General features: G+C 46.7%; 1 protein-coding gene across 10 annotated transcripts in view; it reads left to right on the top strand.

Moving 5' to 3' along the window:
- EHMT1 (euchromatic histone lysine methyltransferase 1) overlaps window positions 1-17,633 on the top strand; it is an 834,115-nt gene that overhangs the window by 787,334 nt on the left and 29,148 nt on the right. For all 10 annotated transcript variants that reach the window (XM_086921124.1, XM_086921127.1, XM_086921128.1 and 7 more), the window contains one exon: window positions 2,657-2,832. In XM_086921124.1, the coding sequence (XP_086777250.1) occupies window positions 2,657-2,832 (176 nt within the window). The remainder of the gene's footprint in view (window positions 1-2,656; window positions 2,833-17,633) is intronic.

The following is a 17,633-nucleotide window of genomic DNA, read 5'->3' as shown; positions in this document are numbered from 1 at the left end:
GTGAGGGTTGTTTCCATGACCGCCCGCATTCTGCGTATGCAGCTCCCTTCGATTCCCTTGCCTGTTGACCCCCTGTTAGATGTTCTCCACCATGGTTCGGGTAATGTAGAGCCCCTTCTGCCTTTTCAAAGTCTCCCTTTATGATGCCATTCTGGGTACCTGGGCTCAGCCATCTTCGGGTGATCCGGTGGCTCGTTACATCATGCACCGCCACTGCCCTGCCCCGCACGATCCGGTTTGCTTGTTTGTCCACCCGGACGTTCAGGGGCTTGTTATGCAAACTACCTTTCTTTCCTTGCATCTTCTTCTGACTGCTCTTCTTCTTGGGGGTCTTGTCTGTCCCGTTCCTGTGCTAAACAGTCCCTCTCTTCGGTGGGGGTGTATTTCTCCTCCAAGTCGGAGGTGGTGGTTCCGGAGATTTTAGCTTGTTCTCCAGAGCTCTGCGTGCACTTCTTTATGGTCCCTCTTGGCACCTTTGGTGCCTCGGAGAACACACCCATCAGATGTGTCTTTTTTCCTTCAGGTGTCACCCTTTTCTGTGTCTTTGGTGCCTACGGGAAAGTTCCTCTTCTGGGGGTCGTCCCAGGTGCTGCGCCCTGTATCTCTGTCTCTCTTTGGGTGCGTTCTTCCCCTTGGCCTTCACGTTGCCTTGTTGGGCAGTTCCTTCATCATCTTAGCACACCGCTTGCTTTGTCTCCGTAGCTGTCTGCTACGTGCATGTTCCTCGTTGTGGTCCGCCTCAGTGTGCTTCAGCATGTTGCTGTCCGCCACTGTCACTTTCTTGTTACTGAGTATTGCACTTGGTGTGTCTTGTGTTTCACGCTTGCGCTTCTGGGACGTGCCTCTTTTCCTCCGCTTCCTGGCTGCTGCCTGTCCGGCCTCCCTTGCGTAGGTCCGCCGGGAAGGATCTGGTTATATCACTCCTTGTTGTCCTCTAGGTCTTGGTTGGTGACACCTTAGCGCCCATTGGGCTCTGGAGTGGTTCTTCTTCATTCCCTCCTTTGCACTCTCTCTTAAGTTTTGGAATTGCGGCTTAGTGCAGTTATTCCAGCCCGTATTCACACGGGTGGGGTCTCGTGCCCTTCTGGTCATCTTGTCTTTTGCTCTTCCGAGCTGCTTGGTCTGCTGATTGGCTGCGTCGCCACAGCTTTCACCGTAGTCTGTCACCCTGTTGTCGGCTCTGTGCTTTCGGGCACTTTCTATTGTTCTGTCGCAGACCCACCTCCCCTTGGGGTACGGCTGTGGTATCTATTCTAAATTGAGGAATCTGCGGCTAGATGTCTCTATCAAATGTACGAGTTCCTTACCTTCGGTAACGATGTATCGGTAGAACGTTGTCTAGCTGCAGATTCCCTAACCCCCACTCATCCTTCCCGTTCTGTGAGGACCTTTCCAGGTGGGGTTCTCCGCCTTGCCTCTGGCCTTCATTCAGGGGGCTCAAGTTGGTGCGACCCTCTCAGACTTTGCCTTCTGCGGCTGCCTCCCTCTGGGTGGCTTCTCTTCCTGTGGAACAGTGCCTGTCGCTTTCGCCTTCAACACTATATTCCTTTTTCCCTTTCTCTGCCTTACTCCACTCTGGTCCTTCCAGTGTGGGGTGTTTTTCTTTTCCCTCCCTCCCGCCTCCTCCATCTGTTTAATGTGTGTAAATGTATGTAAATGTTTAGGGTTTCTTGTCTCCTCTGCAGTCGCATCTTTTGGGATCTATTGGGCAGTCACTCTCCCTTTCGGTCTCTACAGGGGAATGTGCCATTCCTTGTAATGTTAACTGGCAGTGGATTTTTGTTCTTCCTGTGTTCCGCCCTTGTTGGCCGGCACAGTTCTGCATTGTAATGGCAGCCCTCCTCTTGTCTATCAGGACATTCTTCTCTTCTTCCTCAGCCTCTGGGGAGGGTCTACGCTTCGCTGGGTTGTTTCTCAGAGCGGTGCTCTGCCTTAATTCTTGGTTTTTTTGTTTACAGTGTCTGACATTGTTCTTTATGATGCTATATGCACCATCCGATTTCTTTGTTTTACGGATTTTTCCTTCTTCGCACACTGTTCCCATACTTTCACAGTTTTGTTGGTGGCTCCGCGTTGTGCCGCGGAAAAGTTTCTCCAAAGAAAACAGATGTCAGCGCGCCGGGAGGGACTTATATGACCTCGCTGACGTCACATCTGTGGACGACGTCAGGGCTGGGTCGTGTGGAGCCGTCTCCCGGCACGCAGAGGTGCTGCTGCAAAATTTTTCCGGATCAAGTCTGATGCCTGGGGATAATTCTAAGTTAAGGAGTCTGCGGCTAGATAACGTTTCTACCAGAGACATTGTTACCGAAGGTAAGTAACTCGTACGTTAGCACATGGTTTGACTTACTAATTGTCTGCTGACGATTTTAGTAGTAAATATAATTGACAGACGTGATGAGCTATAATATTATGCATATGAGAATATATGGTTCTCCAGTCCAATAGAGTGGGCATTCTGATTACTGAAGTGATACCTTTGAAAAATAGGGCTATGCATTATCATTTTGCTATTCTCTGCCAAAATAATACACTTTGGTTTTCAATGTTTTACTCTGACTGGTGTTTAACTAAAAACTATTTTATTGAGTCTTTGGAGAGCGATTTGTGTACCAGAACAAATACTGTCTTTGTATCTGAAATACTGTATCTGTAGGACGGAGAAGTGTACTGCATTGATGCTCGTTTCTACGGAAATGTGAGCCGTTTTATAAACCACCTCTGCGAGCCAAACCTTATCCCAGTGCGAGTCTACGTTTCTCATCAGGATCTGCGCTTCCCGCGAATTGCATTCTTCAGCACAAGGCATATTGCAGCTGGAGAGCAAATTGGGTAAGAAACAATTGTTTTGAGCTTTGCATGCATTACTGAGCCATGAGACTGTCGACTTTGTGTTTGGAGTTAGGTTGAATTTTGTAAATAAATGCGATCTGTGGTTAATGGCAGTGCAGTTCCGCACAATATTGGTGTTTCTTGTTGCATTTCAGTTTATTCCTAGCTTTTGACGTAGCCAGTATTGTGACCCCAAGACATTTTATTAAACATCAGTGCTTCAATGTTCTGAAGGTTAAGGTGCTCCCCTCCTCCACCCCACTGCCCCCACCCCTCCTTCACCCCACCGCCCCACCCACCCCTCCTATTAAAGACATGCAAGGCACTGTGGCAAAGTAAATTCTGGTTTTGACCCTTTATGGTTGCTAGCCAGCCAGCACCCACAATACCTATCACTAGCTATATCCTCTTTTATTTTATAGTCATCTGAAATCTTATATTCTAGAACACCTTAGACTTCTGTACATGTCTTTTTACCCTGAAACTCATTTTTCCTGAAAGGGTTTCATTACATTGTTCATAAAGTGTAGTATTACACCACTTTCAAATCCTCCCAGTAATCTTTTTAAATGCTATTGCTTGTGAGGCTTAGAATTATACTAAACTCAATAATTTCTCAGGGTGTCCTGTGTTTCTTTGTAAATGCTATTGCTTGTGAGGCTTAGTATGATACTAAAGTCAATTAATTCACAGGGTGTCCTGTGTGCTTTATTGGGTATGTTGATGCTTTTGAACATAAATTGTGACACATCACCCACACCTGTATGCCTGTACGTTTGCTCATTAGGAGATATTTGAATGACCGTATCGCAATTACTGGCCACTGAAACAAGCTCAAAAATCAGTGTGCCAAAATTTGCAAACAACAAGCAGTCATGCTTCCACATAATCTACAGCTTGCCAACACGCACTCCAGTTCAAAATGCCCATACTTTTAGGAGCATTGCAATATACAAAACCCACAAGTGTATCCTTTAGAGGAGAACTAGATATCCATCCAACAGATGTGCCAGTCAACAAACATAACTCACTACCTTAGCAAGCTGCTTCTCTTCAGGTCGATGGCTTAATGCATATTTATACAGCTCAGTGCAAGACTTCAAATGAGACCATGACAGGCATGTGTGAAGGTGCAGTGGGATCAGCACTCTCTTAATAAGGAAGACATTGATTTAATTGGAGGCATATTTACATCTTCTCCTGTGTTGAATGAAAAGAGAAAAACTGATAATCTGTATAATACTAGAAACGTATGGTGACGCTACCAACGTGATGGGTGCCTCCCAAGAAAGGGAGCTCACTTCGAAGAGCTTAAGGAGCTTGCATACAATAAACATGGTGGATCGCAGAGCAGTACATATGACATCTTATTTCTTATAAGAGAAAAAAAATATTTAGATAGCCATTGTGGGTATTCGGACTGGTTAACTCTTCAGAGACTAGAAGGATGAATGAGTTTCCCTAGTCCTGCATCCTAGAAGAGTCTGGTGGGTTTTTCTGCAACACATAGCCTTATTGATTTGGTTGGGAGAGGGCCATATAGAGGTAAAATGCGAATTGGAGAAGAGCATTTGACACCAAAAATGCTTAATCACCCTCTGCCAACACTAGGCCAAAACAAATGACTTCCTAAGGTTATTGGTTTACTGCTCCCCAAAGAACCCATGGCCTGGAGGGGTTGTTGCTTAATGCTTCTCATTTGTAACGAAGGGATACATTGTTCAACAGTAGGAAGACAAATGTGTTGGTAAAACCCCAGGCCTGGAAATACTGGCACATATGTAACTTTACAGTAAACTTGGTCCCAGAAATCATTTCATCTTAATGGCTAGCATTCTTTCTTGTTAGCAGCTGCTATGGAAAATAGGAGCGTCCACCAGGGTGTTTGCTTTTGTTAGGGTCTATCAATATCGCTTCTCTGCTGAAAGTTGGAGGCAAAGTCAAATAAGATTTTAGTGGCAGAGCTCATGTCTGGAAATAGCTAATGCGTATTCTTAGTTGGTTTTCAATTAACCATTTTGCGGATCAATTGCTCCAACTCCCCTTCTCAATTTTTTTATAACAAATTTTTGCAACTTGTACTGAGTTCTGCAAAGTCAGTCTTGTTATCCTAGGAGACGTTATTGAAAACTTGGGTTCTGGTGGATGTTCGGACTCCAGATTCTTCACCTTTAAAATGTTCCTGAGATGCCAGAAGTTTTCACAACTGGGCTCCCACGTGAAGCATATAACCGCCGCCTCTGCACATCAACAGCAGTTCTTTTCTGTTCGTAGCATTTGGGCTCTGATGTTTGCAAGTTTTTTTTCCTCTAAGAAGTGTTTCGAACTACGAGGTACACGGCGTTTCCTTCTTATGCTGGTATCGCACATGGGCATAGACTCAGTGTTAGATTTTTTTCCGCCAGTAGGTTTGGTCATTCATGTCCAGATCTTCAAAATTAATGAGTTTCTCAGTACTTACTTACACCATTCCGACTCATCGTTTCGGCACCATGCTAGTATATTTAAGGCTACATATAGCATAATTAAGGCTACATATAGAGCCCAATAAACAACCTCAGGTAATAACCCCAAGGGAAGAATATAAACATAAGGCCTTGTCTAATGACCATCCATACATCGGAAGACACGTAGAACCAAATTCACTAGTTGACCACTCTGCACGTAAAGGTGCACACTCTCAAGGCATGGGGTACTCCCCCTCCCGATTAGGAGAATAAAAAGTTCGACGCAGTGGGGAAAAAGCTGGCTAAAAGTGCCTCTAACCATTGGTGCATTGCCACCTCGATAGGTTTACTGGGAAGATATAATGGAGCCAATTGGGACTAAATGCAGCGTCTGCTAAAGCATCTCCAGTTCCAGGATGCCCGTAGGGTTACAGCGCGCTTTAGAAATGTTTATACAATTCAATACAATATTGCCAGAGAGCTGAGAAACTGGTCACAGAGAGCAAGTCTGTGTTGAATACATCTATTCATTGTGCCGTAGATGCAGTGTTTACCGCAGCCCTTGTGGTTAATGTCACTTTCCTTATCCATTGACATCATGAATCCTCATTTCGGGGTTTACACCTGAAGTATAGCAATATCTGCTCAACGTGACATTAAATAGAGAACACCTCTTTGGACCGCAGTTTGACCAGATTTTGGAAACAATTAAAAAAAGATACTCAGAGAGCAGATGCTGTGGGTGCCATACAAATCCTTGTCCCTGGAGGCTCCTTGCTGAAACAACAGTATTGTAGCGCCTCTAAGGTTACCTTCCTATATTCAGGCTCCTAGCAAAAGCATCAACAAGCGTACCACCCCTACACCCCCTTAGATGCACTTGGGGGCATATAAAGGAAATCACTACAGAGAGGTTCCGGCAGCAAGGAGGTCACCCTGAAGCATTGACTCTGTGAATATTCGCCCTCAAATCCCCTAATTCACACATCTATCAGGGGAAAACTCCAGGATTTCCTACCACGCTGCTAGGAAATCACCTCAGACAAATGGGTTTTAATCATGGTGCAACACCATTACTGCCTAGAATTACTCACATACCCTCCCAACATATCGCCCTTTGCCTTTCACCTGATCAAAGAACATCTGCTCCTTCTAGAGAAGGAGGTGCAAGCCCTTCTACAAGAAGGGGTCAGTGTAGGAAGGTGGATATCTGACTATGGTTACCCCCAACTTTTTGCCTGGTGTTTTGCTGGTTTTTCGACTTAGTTGACCTGGGACCCTGCTATTCAGGGCCCCAGGCCTACTGTTCTCTCTCTAAATTGTCTCACATGTACCTTAGGTGCATTTACCAATTGGTACTGGGCCACCTTATCAGTCCCTGTACAGCATACCTTAGGTATCCAGGGCATAGGTGTACCCAGGGCCTACCAGGGGCTGCAGCATGTATTATGCCACCCCTGGCTGGCCATCCAAATCTGACACAACTGGCTGCACGACAGCTGGGGCAAGGTGGTGTAATCACCCTTTGCTTTAGATATAGTATTCCTATATCTAACCCTAAAATGGACGCATATATTCCTATCAGTCACTCCTATGGCAGGCCTTAACAATCCTGAAGGCAGAGTGCTTTGAATTATGTGAGATGGTGCTCTGGCATGAGCTGAGCCCGTTTGCAGCTTGCGGAACCAAGTCCTAATAGCTGTTCCAAGATAACGAGTACCATATACTCTTAAGTGCATTATAATCCTCGCGGTTATTTGCCAACTTTGGTATCGCTTTATCAAAACATGTCGAGTAAGGTGTCATACGAATTGGAATACTAACCCCTCGCCAATTCTGGCGACGGGGTTAGCATTCCACCCTTCTAGAGGGACACGACATGTGTGTAACTGTGAACCCCGGTTAAAGTTAACTCAAGCCTCAGCATCACAAAATGGATGCTGCCACCACAGACACAAGTCTGACCTCCTGCTGCTGGGAGTCCTTCCAGCGAGGAGAGCTCGGACAAAGGGTTTCCTGTCCGGGGCGGTGCTACCGCAGACAGGGTTTTGTGTATCCCAGGTAGGCAGGGCTGAGAGGAAGGTGACTGCAAGTGGCACCCCGGTGCTCACTGTGCATATGCCGGCTCAAACCAGTTCCAGGGGCACCCCAGCCCCTGAGCTGGGGAAAGTCCGGACAAGGGAGAGGGGTGTAACCACCCCCCTCCTGGTCCCACCCATGGGCAGGACCTAGTCGCGTGCCAGCCCCTTTTCTTAGAATAAAGTTAGGAGCGGGCCCCCTTCCCAAATGAGATCATCCTGAATCTTGAACGACTTTCTACGAAAGGAACTCTTGACTTTCTTTGAGGACTCTCCCTTGTGGCTAAGGAGTAGCCACCCTGCACCCGCAGGCACCACCTAAGCATCGCGGTTTGCTGCACGTCCATCCTCCGGATCAAGACTGACCAGCTCGACGAGACCCGGTTTCCCTGGCATCTTTGACCTCTACCTGCATCATCAGCCCAGCTGAGATTCGTGGGTGTGACGAGACCTGAGGGACCGGCCATCTTCTGAAACTGCACGACGCTTAACCAGCACGACCGCCGAGGGATCCTCGAGTGAGTGCACTGGGGTTTGAGAAGCCCCAACCCTGAGCAGCTCCAGCACCGAAGTCCAGCCCCCCAGCATCCACGAGATCTGCGTGGGGCCCTTCTGCTCTTTGCTGCTCACCGCGTTGTCCGGTCACTTGCCCGTTGGCTAGTGGCCCTCCTGACGACGTACCACGACGATTTCACCGCTGGTCTGGTTGCTCCAGACTGGCCCTTGCTCCCTTCCAAAAGAGGAGCACCCCGGACCCTCCTGGTCCACTCCAGACGCCATCTTGACTCCACCGCGTGGGCTTGCCTTTGCCAAGGTTTGTTGCACCCATCTTGGGTCCAGCATCGCCGACAGCAGACACCTGCGTGGGACAGCTCGCACCTCCAGCCTGGTCGCCGACAACGCCTCCTAGCTCGTGTGACTGCAGAGTCCAGCGTCGCCCACTCACCTGGTCGAGGTGACTTCGTCCGGTGCCATCCTGGTGCCCACACAATCAGTGGCTAGTGATTAAGAACTGAGTCCCCTCTGCTTTCAGGTCGTCTCCATCACCGATCCAGGCTTGGATCACATCGAACATCTTCACTGGTCGCCTGCCAGCAACTTCTTCTTCCAGGCTCCATAGACTACAACGAGGATTCCCGACGTCTTTTGAACCCTGTGCAGCCGCAGCCTCTGGGCTAGGTAACCCAAGCATTTCGGTGCTCCAACGCAGATTCACTATCTAAGTGTCCAGATCCTTTTTCGTTTTAAGTCTACCTAGTCGGATTCGTCCTAAAACAGTGACTTTAGAAATACTAGCCTCCATAGACTTTGTCCCGCATCCCGCGTGAGAGTGCACACTCTGCACCCGATCTCCCTAGGCCTCCTGCTCCTAACCTTAGGGTTCAGTAGTGTAGTCCTAGCGATCCTGAAGCCTCTGGATCTTGTTACTTACCTGCTAGTATTTCGCATTCCACTTTTAGTGTATATGGTTTTTCGTGCCCCTCGGGCATTTGTGTAAATTGTGCAACTTGAAGTATTTTCTTAAGAGTTTTGTATTGTGCTTAGCTCCCTGACTCATAAAGAGTTCAGGGTAAACTTGTTATAAATAAATATCCTTTATTTTCATAACAACTTGTGTGGTGTCCTTTCACTTGGTGTTCAAGGGGTATATGTGATGGTAAAACAGCTGGCTTAACACGCCCTCTAGAATTTAGCCTGAAGACTGCTTTTGTCCACGCTACTAGGATAGCTGGTCTATAAGGTTGACTTACAACCAATCTTCAATAAGGGTCATTTGGTATGATACACAGTGATCACTAGAATGGTGAGCACTATATATCAGGCCAACTTCTCACAGTCATGAAATCTGTTTCCTTGCAGCACCAAGAAAACAGGGTCAACTTACTCTAATGTTTGTTTATTTTATACAGTTTTCATCTACAACATTCTGGATTGGCATACACCTCTTAGCACCCATAGCCACTTATATGTAGAATAGAGAACAGTCCGTCTAACAATCATTTAAGGTTTGGAAGGCCTTCAAAGTCATCCTCCTAATGGTTCCTTCCTCCCCTGAGTGGGATATCAATGTAGTCCTTTCCAGACTCGAGGGCTCCCTGGCGAGTCACCTCTTAGCACCCATAGCCACTTATATGTAGAATAGAGAACTGTCCGTCTAACAATCATTTAAGGTTTGGAAGGCCTTCAAAGTCATCCTCCTAATGGTGCCTTCCTCCCCTGAGTGGGATATCAATGTAGTCCTTTCCAGACTCAAGGGCTCCCTGGCGAGTCCCTACATTCCTGCCCTCCCCAGAATCTCTCCTGGAAAGTAACATTCCTAGTCTCAATAACTTAACTCATGCGTATTAGTGTATTTCAAGCGCTAACACTAAAGGAACCTTACTTTCAAGTTCCCAGTGAAAAAGTAAGTATAAGGGCGAACCCTAAGTTTTTGCCTAAGGTGATTTCCCCTTCTCACTTAAACTGTACTATATCACTCCAGTTATTTTTCAACATCTAGAAACCGTGGCAGACAGGGCCATCCACATTTAGATGTTAAACAGCCTCTTATCAACTACAATGACAGAACTAAACCCTTTCACAAAGCGGACCAGCTGTATTTTATCATTTAACAATCCCTAGAAAGGTCAGCCAATCTCAAAAGCAAAAATTACTAGATGGATAGTCGAGTGCATCCAAACTTGCCTCAGAAAAAAGCGAAATCCTTTCTCCCTGTTTCCCGCTAGGGCACACTGTACACACTAAAAGGCCGCCGCCATGGCTTTCCTTGGAAATATTTCACTAGCTGACATGCAACACAGCTACCAGTGGCGTAACGTAAATTGAAGGGGCCCAAAGCACATGGAAGGGGCCCCCCACGGTGGCCCAGTCCACCACCTACCACTTTTCCCTACCGCCCATATTGTCTCTCTAAGTTCTAATGAGAAAGTAGGAAGCACTCTTAACATACAAGCGATGCCATTTGTAACTATACTGCCAAAAGCCCCCTCTCACACGCTCACAATCTATCCCTCTTCTGTCTTTATCCCTCTCCCCCCTCTCGCACACACTCTCTCTCCTCTCTATACTTTTATCCCTCTCCTCTCTATCCTTTTATTCCTCTCCTATGTCTCTTTTTATCCCTCTCCTGTCTTTATCACTCTCCCCCTTTTGCTTTCTCCCTCTTTTTATCCGCCTCTTTATTCTACGTCTGACTCTCTCTCTATCCCTCGCCTCTTTTTATCCCTCTCTCTCACGGGCTCGCTCTATCCCTCTCCTGTTTTTACCCCTCTCCCCCTCTCGCACGCTCTCTCTCTATCCCTCTCGCCTGTCTCTTTTTATCCTTCTCTCTCACGCGCTCACTCTCTATCCCTCTCGCCTGTCTTTATCCCTCTCCCTCCTCTCACACGCTCTGTCTCTAGCCCTCTCCTGTCTTTATCCCTCTCCTCCTTTTGCTCTCTCCCTCTTTTTATCCACCGCTCTTTATTCCACTTCTCTCAGACTCTCTCTCTATCCCTCTCCTGTCCCTTTTTATCCCTCTCTCACGTGCTCGCTCTGTCCCTCTCCTGTCTTTACCCCTCTTCCCCTCTCGTACGCTCTCTCTCTCCCTCTTCTCGGTCTCTTTTTATCCCTCTATCACACGCTCGCTCTGTCCTTCTCCTATCTTTACCCCTCTTCTCCCTCTCGCACACTCTCTCTCTATCCTCTCTCTTTTTATCCCTCTCCCCCTTTTGCTCTCTCCCCCTCTTTTTATCCCTCTCTCTTCATTCCTCTCCTCTCTCTTTATCCCTCTGCTCTCTCTCTCTTTATCCCTCTGCTCTCTCTCTCTTTATCCCTCTGCTCTGTCTCTTTCTATCCCTCTCTCCCTTTTGCTCTCCCCCCTCTTTGTATCCATCTGCTCTCTCTTTCTATCCCTCTCTCCCTTTTGCTCTCTCCTCCTCTTTGTATCCCTCTCTCTTCATTCCTCTCCTCTCTCTTTATCCCTCTGCTCTCCCTGTCTCATTCAATCCCTCTGCCCCTTTTGCTCTCTCCCCCTCTTTTTATCCCTCTCTCTTCATTCCTCTCCTCCCTCTTTATCCCTCTGCTCTCTGTCTCTTTATATCACTTCCCCCCCTCATGCGCGCTCTCTATCCCTCTCCTTTCTCTTTCTCCACCTCCCCTTTGCTCTCTATATAGCCTTTGAGTCCTTCCTCGCTGCAGCCTCCTCTCTCTTTCGTACCCCCATCCCGAGCATATGCCCGGTGATAAAGGCGATGTGACGTCTGAATGCACCAGTGAGGTGTTTGAGACAACACTCGCCCGAACTGCTGTGTCGGGATATTACTCTCTTTATTTTAAGACCGATGGAACATTGTATCCCTAACAAAAGGCCATTTATAGTAATGTTTGCAGCAGGTTATTTCCAAAACAATGCTTTACTTTAAAGAAAAATATTTTTTCTAATATACAACAATTGATTGAATTTGCCAATGATCTGAGGGCGCGAGAGGGGCTATCATGGACGGGCGGTGGCTGCGGTGCTCAGTGGCGACCTATGACTGAAGAATTTTACAGTGAATTGCCACGTTATAGCTTGAAATTGTTCACAAATACACTTCTAGTCCGACTGCCTATTCCCCTGATGTCATGTTCGCATGTAGAATAAAGAGCCTTCCGAGTAATTCACGGGTGCTTTCAATTGTCAGTGAAACTAGCGTTCGTAATAAGCTGTTACATTCATTGTAATATTGCACCAGGTTGCACTGTTTGTTTTGATCCGAAAACATTAATTTTGAGTCATGTGTTCTCCATAGAGGCCTACATGCTAATACAGATGAAGCGCCATGTTCACACAGTTGTGAAACATGTCACCTTGCCTTTAAACATCCGTCATGAAAGATAAAAACATTTTTGGCAAACAGCTACACACCTGCTCTCACTCAGCCTCGGCTTGCGCCTTCTAACTTGCTGCTCCCAAAATCCCAGCAATCCTCTGCACTACCCGCTTCTCTTGGGCCTACCTTCCTCAGAGGCACCTGCTCTCGTCTTTCTTTACTGGCCACGACTTACTGCGCACTTTTAATTGTTGCACAGCAAATGCGCATGACTGACAGTAGTAGTCACCAGCCCCACTCTATGTACCACCCGACATTACAGGCGCGGAGACATCTGTGCGCCTCGTATTTAATAAAGAGGCAGAAGAGCCTCAGTGGCCGGGCGTGCGCACACCATTTAATTATTTAAGAGTAAGAGCCAACAACATTTAATAAATTAGGAGCCATATTAAGAGCCAGAAGAGTTTGTGGCGTGCACGCACCATCAAGACAAGAGGCTAGCTCGCTCTGCTGAGTGAGGGGCCCCCCCGCACCGCGTGATCAGCGGGGGCCTGTGTTACGCCCCTGACAGCTACCTGATCAATGCAACACAAATTTATGCAACACTACTGCTTGGATATTATTGCTAGGCAGCAGGATCCAGTTTGCCACAGTCCTTAAGACTCTCTTTCAGAAATCGCCCCATGTACACGCTAAGCACTGCTTATTCGGATGGACTGCTTTACAGTCTGTGCATAGTAGCACATGCTACAAACAGAAAATGTTACTCTGTGAGAATCTGTTCATTGCTTGTAGTGCTGTAGATAACATGCATCCTCCCTCCATCCTCGGAGTGACTGGATTGGGATGCTGATCTCTTCTTAATAAAAACAAAACCTTTAACAGTGCAATGTGCAGGACCCTTTCCTATCGCTCCATCCTACTCTCACCCTCCGGGTAAAAGCAACTGGTACCCATATTCAATACTAGCATAAAGAGGAGTAATCATTTAACTTGTGACTCAAAAGACTACTTTGAATGAAAAACAACTTTCAAAAATTGAAGCCCAACACTAGATGGCAAGTGTATGCAGAGCTTGTGCATCTACAGCACTACTCGCTATGAATAGATGCTTACAGGGTAAGTACATTTTTGTTCTGCTCTTTTCAGTATGGATCTGGAGCTTCTCCCCCATTTTTCATTGATTTATAAATTCTCTCAAGTGCTCTTTCCAGTGTGCAAGGAAACAATATCCCTACCGAAGACTACAGCAGTGCTCGAAAAATTATAAAAATTGTACTAGACCTGCAGGTCCAGTAGCCTACAAAATCTCCTCACCTAACTGAAATGGACTTGACGTCTGACTCTGAAACCTGAGCAAATGTTTCAAGTTAACAAGATTTAAAAGCATTTGTATTGCTCGTGTACTTTGTGAGCAATGAAGATGCCTTTAAATCTTGCTATCTTGTCACATTTCCTCTACTTTCAGAGGCAGAGATCAAGTGTCAGTTTGTCTTCCTACTTGCCAGAAAGGGCGAGTTGGACCTAAAAATAGCTCATCCTGAATGAATCTGACTCGCAAATGCGTACAGGTTTCAAACTGACTAGTTTAAACAGATGTTGATAGTGGAGAACCTGCACAAGATCTCTAGGATTTGGGTTTGGGTCACGACTCCCAGGTCGTTCGAAGAATATGCCCTCGTGCTACCAAAGGTGATTCAGGAGCATGAAGCAAAGCTTTATTTCGCCAAACATCACAAGAAGTCTCAGGCATTCCGTAAGTGCAACTTCAAATCGAAGGTACATGATGCAGCCTGCTCTCTAGGCTGTTCCTCTGATGGGTTGCTTATTGCTTAGCAATTGAAGAAGTTCATCTAACCTCCGACCCCCCCCCCCCCCCACCTCCTCCCGCCACACTTTGACCAAAAGAGTTGGCAGAGCATCAACTGTACCTGCCTTAGATCTGCCCTGGAAGGTCCCCCTGTCCCAAGAAACTCAACCTGATCAGGTTCAAACTCTTCTAGGACAGTTCCTTCTTCAGGCTCACAATCTGCTTCCTCAGCAGGCTGATCCTCATCCTACAGCCTTAACCCTACTGCTCCTTTTCTTGGTAGGCAACTGGTCCATTATTCCAGAATCCAGTGCCTGTTCAGTGTTGCAATTTCTGACCTGTGACCTAGTCACAGCAAGAACATGTGCTGAGATGCCTAACATTTCTGCATGTGTCCTAAACTCCACTTCAGACCATGCTGAATTCTATAGGTCATTTCCAAGCAAACATTATTCAGGGAGGTCTGAACTAACAACAACCTTCTTAAGGCCAGCTACCCCTCCCCAGGAGAAATTAACAACTGCCATACTATGTGTGGTAGTGACATTGCTAGATTTGGTCATTTGGTAGGTTTCACCAAGTATGATCTGTCCAGGGTCCACAAAGTCAGGTATCACCATTGTGACACTGGCACCTGTGTCCCTGTAGGCCTGAGCCTTTTTCTCATTGAGTAAAGGAGTTTGTCTGTACTTGCCGAGATTATTGGGAATCACAGAGGAGGACATATCCATGCCTCCCTCGCAGATCAAAACAGCTTGAGTTGGTGTTCTGACTAGGCCAGAACCCATCTCAGTTCCCCTAGTACACCCTTCTGTTGAGAACCACCACTTTGAGCTGAACTAGGGGCAACAGTTGCCTATGGGGCATTGGTGGCTGGAGTGGTCTCCTTTTTGGTGCAATCACTGGTCCAGTGAGAATTAACTTTACAAATCTTGCACCAGGGTTGAACCTTCTTTCTTTTTGGATTGTTGGGGACCCCCACCATTAGGTTTTTGGGGACTTTGAGAAGACTTCTGGTCTTTTGCTTTTCCCCACCCTTTTGGTCTTGCTTCTTCTACTCACCACCTTGGTTCTGTACCTTCTGCCTCACCCTGGTTCTGACCCATTTTTCTGCCCTCTGACTCAATTCTTGAGGAGAGGTCAAATCAGAGTCAACCAGGTGTTGATGCAAAAACTGGTTCTGACAATTATTAAGAATCTATTATTAAGAATCTGTTCTCTCATTATAAGGTTATGCAATCCTGTATAGTCACTTACTTTACTGCCCAGTAACCAGCCTTCCATAGCCTTAGTAGCACAATCTACAAAGTCAGTCCAGTCCTGAGTCTGTGTCTTCTGGGTATCTCTGAACAGCAACCTATACTGTTCAGTGGTTAGGCCAAATCCATATATTAAAGCACTCTTCAGGGCATTGTAATTGTCAGCATCCTCTTCTCTAACAGTGAGGAGCTTATCTCTACCTTTTGTCTGCCAAGGAGAGACACAATATTGCTGCCCACTGCTTAGGAGGTACCTGCTGTACTTTGCAGGCCCTTTCCAGAGCAGTTATCCATTTGTGGATGTCATCCCCACTCTGATAGGGAGGGACAATCTTGCTTAGGTTTTTATGGTCATAAGACCTATCCCTACTACTAGGGATTCTGCTGCCACCAGAGGGCTCTAGCCCTGCTAATTTTCTCTCTCTCTCCTAAGAGCTAGGGTCTCTTTCTCAAGGACAACTTCTTGCCTCTTGATCCTAAGCTTGACTTCTCTCATTCTAGCTTCATGCTCTCTTCACTCAGGGGAAGTTCTCCTCCTGTGAGATGAGGCAGAGGACCCTATTGATGAACTAGAATGGTGAGATTCTCCTGTGAGAGATCTCTTGTCTTCTAGGTACACCAGTAGGCCTACTTGGGGGGATGAAGGAAAGCCCACTATGGCCATTTCCACCTCCAGGTAGCCCTTTGTCTTCCAGGTTGGGTTCATCAACCACTTCCTGGTCTGCACCCTCATCATCCTCAAGAGTCCTGGTGGTGTGCCCCACCAGGATCTTCCTCAGACGAGGGGTGGCCCCCTCCCTACTAACTAGTGTATCTGGATCTGATGCTTTTGCTAAGTCATCTGCCACCAGAATTATCTATGAGGGGTTTGGTGGTTGGACACTGTCCTTGCTTTAATTTACTTATGGCACACAATCCTCTCAATTCTTGGAAAGTGAATGTATCATATGCTGACATCTGGCAGAGAGGCACTAGCTCCTGCCCTAACGCCATGACTAGTGAGATGTGGTATGTGTACCTACCTGCACGTTTCCTACTAGAACCTCTCTAGAAGTTGTAGTCCGGGTGTGCTAAGCCCTTACCACCTACAACTGCTAAGTTCAGTAGAACTTATGTATTATAAGTCTTGATTCCTATGTACCTACTGGTACCTTAATGTGATTTTTCAAATGATATTCTCAAGATTATATGGTAAAACAACAGCAAGCTCTTATCCCATCCGCTGCACATCAATGTGAGAAGTTGGCCTGGTATATGATGTCCACTATTCTAGTGGGCACCTTGCACCAGTCCTATCGACCCTTATTGATGGTCAGTTATAAAGTCAACCTTATAGAAAGCTATCCTAGTGGTTGCTGTGGAGAGCAGCCTTCAGGCTAAGACTTGGAGACGAGTTAAGCAAGTTGTTTTACCATTTATAATCTCTTGAGTACCAAATGAAACTACACCACACAAGGTATATATCAAATATATATGTATTTATTCTAAACACAACCCCTCTGCACTCATTATGAGGTCAGAGGTAAAAGTACAATACAAGGAACTTAATTAGCATACGATAAGTTGCACAGTACACGTTTTGCTCTAGGGGTCTCACAAACCATATACTAAAATACTGGTATAAGAACAATGTGAGAGTTAGAAAGCAGGCATGAGGCCTGTGGAAACGCTGTGGCTTCTAGGCACAACCAAAGGTTAGGATGTGGGAGGCCCACGGGAGACGCGTGCAGTGTCTAAACACAGCCGCGGGTTACCATTGACTTTCTATGGGAAACGAACAAGTAACAAATTTACAATTTAAGGGTACTTCTAGGTGAACTATAAAGGAACTCTTTTAGACTAGGACACTTCGAGAGTCAAGACCCACGGGAGCATCGGAGTACTCGTGTTACCTCACCCAGGGAAGCCAGGTGCATAGGTGTCTTTCGTGTCTGGTTTCGTCGTCGATTCCAATGGAAAGCTGCAAAGAAGTGCTGCAGGCGACCAGAGGAAAAGTGTCCAGGTGGAACCCAGGGTGGATCGGAGATGTGAAGAACCTGAAAGCAGAGGAGACAGAGTCTGGGCCACTAGCCAGTGCCTAGGATGGTGATAGGAAGATGCCACTGGATGTCTGGTGAATTCAGGTGAGAAGGTGACCACGAGGTCCAGGAGGCGTCGACGACGACCAGGAGCTGGATTCGAGCTGTCCCACGAAGGATCTAGTTGACTGCGGTGTTGGTATCCGGATTGGACCCAACAAGCCTTGGCAAACGCAATCCACGCAGGATGTTGAGATGGCTTCAGTGCAGACCAGCAAGGTCTGAGAAACTTCTCCTTTGCAGGGAAGTTAGAGCAAGCCTGGAGCAACCAGGAAAGCAAGTTAAATCAAGGATTGGTCTTCTTGGGGGCTCACTAGCCAACGGACTAGGAACCGC

This window comes from Lissotriton vulgaris, chromosome 5, assembly GCF_964263255.1.
Source record: "Lissotriton vulgaris chromosome 5, aLisVul1.2, whole genome shotgun sequence".
Taxonomy (NCBI): Eukaryota; Metazoa; Chordata; class Amphibia; order Caudata; family Salamandridae; genus Lissotriton; species Lissotriton vulgaris.
This window is presented reverse-complemented; position numbering and strand designations above follow the sequence as displayed.